The 3,771-nt window shown below is 56.8% G+C and overlaps 2 protein-coding genes across 2 annotated transcripts; both read right to left on the bottom strand.

The window, feature by feature from the left end:
• Positions 1-166: 166 nt before the first annotated feature.
• On the bottom strand, positions 167-845 carry ACA1_031020 (uncharacterized protein; the record flags this gene model as incomplete). Its single annotated transcript, XM_004334195.1, has 3 exons — positions 167-356; positions 471-721; positions 801-845. Coding segments are annotated over 3 exons (486 nt in total), but the record flags the coding sequence as incomplete, so codon positions are not given.
• Positions 846-1,345: 500 nt separating this feature from the next.
• On the bottom strand, positions 1,346-3,649 carry ACA1_031010 (RhoGAP domain containing protein; the record flags this gene model as incomplete). Its single annotated transcript, XM_004334194.1, has 11 exons — positions 1,346-1,433; positions 1,641-1,723; positions 1,872-1,950; positions 2,031-2,211; positions 2,327-2,429; positions 2,539-2,640; positions 2,730-2,809; positions 2,899-2,942; positions 3,071-3,143; positions 3,211-3,286; positions 3,575-3,649. 11 exons carry the CDS (start codon positions 3,647-3,649, stop codon positions 1,346-1,348), a joined length of 984 nt encoding a protein of 327 aa, XP_004334242.1.
• Positions 3,650-3,771: the final 122 nt, after the last annotated feature.

Below are 3,771 nucleotides of genomic sequence, written 5' to 3'. Positions count from 1 at the left end.
GCGCACGAATCGGCTCCGAAGTGATGGGCACCGAAGAAGGCGACGAGACCATCGCCTTCTCCGACTTAGGGCACCACTGCTCATTCCCCTCAGTCGGTGGTGTGTGTGTGTGTGTATCGTGTCGTGTCGTGTCGTGTGTGTGGTTCCATTAATACAACAATACCGGCTAATTGTGATTGTGGTTGTGGTGAAGAATGGCGAGGATGACTTCGGCCTTGGTCGCGCCCCAGCCGAGTTCGGGGGCGATCCCCTGGCTCACGCAGTAGCACTGGAGGACGTCCATCGGGTACTGATCGAGGATGCTGTGGTCGATGGCCAGGTCTAGTAGCTGCGCCCTTATCTCTCTGCTCTCACAGCTGCCCCCCCCCCACACAAAGGCACAACACTCATTTTTACGTGCACCACACACGCCACACACGACACACGACACTCACCACCGCACACGCACGCACACACGTACGCGCACGTACCTCCCGAGTCGAGCGATCTGCCGGACGAGTGAAGTCCTGGGGAGCGCTTCGAAGGAAGGGGTGCGCCAGATGAGGGAGAAGTGGGACAGCAACCGGGTCAGGACCCGTTGGCTCGCGAGGAGGGCCTCATCCAGCGCTTCGATGGTGGTGTACTCCGTAAGCGTCAGGACCACGTTCGGCTCATAACGCCCCGGCGAGGTGCCACCTTTTTCTTGCACCACCACCTTTGCTCCATCACAGCTGCCCTTGGCCTCTGCATCTGCAACCCAATGATCTTGGTCTCCATATCTAACTCGCTCACCATATTGTTGGCCTTGACATCAGCTGCACATTATTGGCAGCCTTCACATTCTTGTTCTTGGCAGCCTTCACATTCTGGTGGCCTTCACATGTAAGTATAAGAAGCAAAATGTTGAGTAGGACCTAGCATGTACCTTCAATGTCATTTGTTGGGCAGCAACACCCCCAGCAATCCAAGCACATCATGTTGGTGTTCATTGTCCTAGTCCTTCCTCTTCACAGCCTTTCAAGCTGTAGGCAAGGATCAAGGTGCTGCAACATGTGAAACTGAGCACACAAGCAGAAGGAGCTACAGCAGCTCTTCACATGTGGTTGGGCTGCAGACCCTTTGGGACTGTGAGGTTGTGGCCTGATCTGTGCACCAGGCGCCTGCTGACAAAGAGTGTGCAGCTGCTCACAAGGCGGCTGCTGAGCAGAAGCATGTAGCAAGGAATGAGAGCAGGGGTATGAATTCACAGTTGATGAATGATGTTGTGCACTTGACCTTGGACTCAGGGTCATCTGTCTTATAATTGTCTGTCTCATCATGCATGGCCTCATTTTTATCCTCTTCCACATTGCTTGGTGGCAGTGGCCTACGAAGCCGACCAGTCGATCTGGAGGAGGGTGACGACGGCCTTGGATTCGGACTTGGTGTTTTCCAACATCACCATTGGGTCATCACTGCACAAACCAAACACTCACTGCCGTCAGTACTGCGTGTGTGCGTGTGTGCGTGTGCGTGTGTGCGTGTGTGCGTGTGTGCGTGTGTGCAGTGGCGCACCTTGGGCATCTGGGAGTCATGGTCAAGGGGACGCGAAAGAGAAGAGTTGGGGCGAGCAAAGCAAGTGAGAGGAGGAGAGGAGAGAAGTGGAATTGTGCGGGGCGTACCTGAGGAGGAGCGGCGAGAAGAGGAGCGCGATATTGGAGGCCGTCATCTTTGTGGCCGGAACGTTGTCGGCATGCGTCAGCGCCTGCAAAAATCGAAGCACGTGCAGCAACACCTGATCGCACACACCACACAACCCTTTTTAGCATTGAACAACGCAATTAAGATGTATTATTAATTATTTATAATTAAAATTAAAATCATAATTATAATCAACTGGTGGTGATGTGCACCTTGTTGTGGACGGGCGGTAGACGGGCGACGAGCTCGCGCAGCTTTGCCTGCTGGTCGCAGTTGTTCAAAAACTCTTGGCTACCCGCGCGCACGGTGCGAAGGAGTGGTGAGCAACTATGAGGCCGTGACGAGGCACGCGGAGAGAGAGGATTGCGTACTAGAGCTCGGGCACGATGACGACGGGCGTGAGCTCGCGGAGCCAGGCCTTGAAGAGCGAGGCGAGGTCGTGCGGGCAGGCGCGCGGGTTGAATGTCAGATCGCCACCCTCGACCTGCGCCCGCAGCCGGCTCACCTCCGCCCCGTCGCCCGAGATCCTGAACAGGCCCTCCGTCTTGAACCCTAGACCCGCACCGCACACGCAGGTGACAAATACGAGCACGACACACGCCGCACACACGACACGTCAGCAAAAGGGCTTTGCAGTGGAAGGGGAAGCGGAGAGGAGAGGCGGTACCGCCGGCGACTTCGATGGCGTCGGTGAGGGCGGGGAGGATGAGGGGAATGTCGGCCGCGGCGGTCTGGGGCGGTGGTGCCTGGACCGGCATCTCCAGCTGCTCCTGCAGGCAACTCCCGAACCACGACTTCTGGAATGGAGCCGCCTGGAGAGTCCACAATTCATATCAGTTACACGACACGACACGACACGACACACGATAGCGAGGGTACCTTGTAGCGAACGATCTCCTGGAGGGTGATGGCCCGGTGGAGGGAGGCGGGCCTGCCCTTCTGCCCCAGCTTTCGCAAACAGTAGTGCGCTATCGCACGTACCTGCAGCAAGTCATCCAAAACCCACGGCACTGTCAGGTCCCAGACCGAGCCGCCTCGCCTCTGATTTGAATACTCTCGTGAGTGCGTACGTTCTCCTCGTTCCAGCCCAGGTAGAAGTTGAGGTAGGCCACCAGATGGACCTCCAGATCCTTCGTCGGATAGCAGATCGCTGTCAAAACCATACACACACACACACACGGGTGAGTGCGCACGCAGGGGCATGAGAGTTGGGCCAACGTTGCGTGGAGAGGTGCGTACAGGAGATGATGGCCAGCAGTTCCCACCCGAGTCCATTGCTCTTTCTGGCCGCCCGTTCAGTTGCGAAAAGAAAACGAAAAAACGAAAAAGAACGAAAGAGAACGAAGAACGAAAGAAAAGCGGTGAGCGGCCACCTGGGCGATGAGCTTCGGGGGAGGGAGAAAGGAGGTACGGTGATGGGTTCTGGGTGGTCTGCTTGCAGATCTGGATGTAGACCTCGTCTCTCAGCTCGGGCACGCGGTCAGCTGCACGTGCACACCAGGATGTGAGCTCGACAGGGCCAAAAACGAAACAAGGCCTCAGTTGGCGCACCCTCTACGGCAATATGCAGCGCGAGCTGGTCACCGCTCCGGTTGCCCGCTTTGACCTCCCGATCGCCCATGTACCGCTGGATGTCTGTCACCGCGGAAGAAGAACGAAGAACGAAGAAACGGACGTGTCAGTGTTCGACATTGTTTGCGCAGCAGAAGAAAGTGAGACGAACTGCGGAACATCTTAATGGCGGCCTTGTGCGTGTCCCGCTTGGCGTGCTTGAGCAGTCCGCCGTTGATGTCCCCCTTTGTGACGAAAAAATGCGAAAGGGCAGAGTTATGCGAGCTGCTCGCTTGACGGAAACGCAAGTGAATGCGTGAGTGAATCGGCGCTGTACCTTGGACCAGACGAGGAGCTCGCGTACGGGCACGGTGCGCTTGAAGAGGCCCTTCTTCACCGTGCGGAAGTAGTGCTGGGCGTAGCCCTCGAGCTGGAACATGTTGATGTCTTTCTTGATGTCGGGCGACAGCGCGGGTCCACCCAGGTCCCTGAATACGCACGACGTCAGGCACATTAACACACACACACACCCACACACACACCACACACACCACACACACA

Source organism: Acanthamoeba castellanii (genome assembly GCF_000313135.1).
Source record: "Acanthamoeba castellanii str. Neff unplaced genomic scaffold scf7180000084506, whole genome shotgun sequence".
Taxonomy (NCBI): Eukaryota; Discosea; order Longamoebia; family Acanthamoebidae; genus Acanthamoeba; species Acanthamoeba castellanii.
The sequence above is the reverse complement of the archived record's forward strand: the minus strand, read 5'-3'. Positions and strand labels throughout refer to the sequence as shown.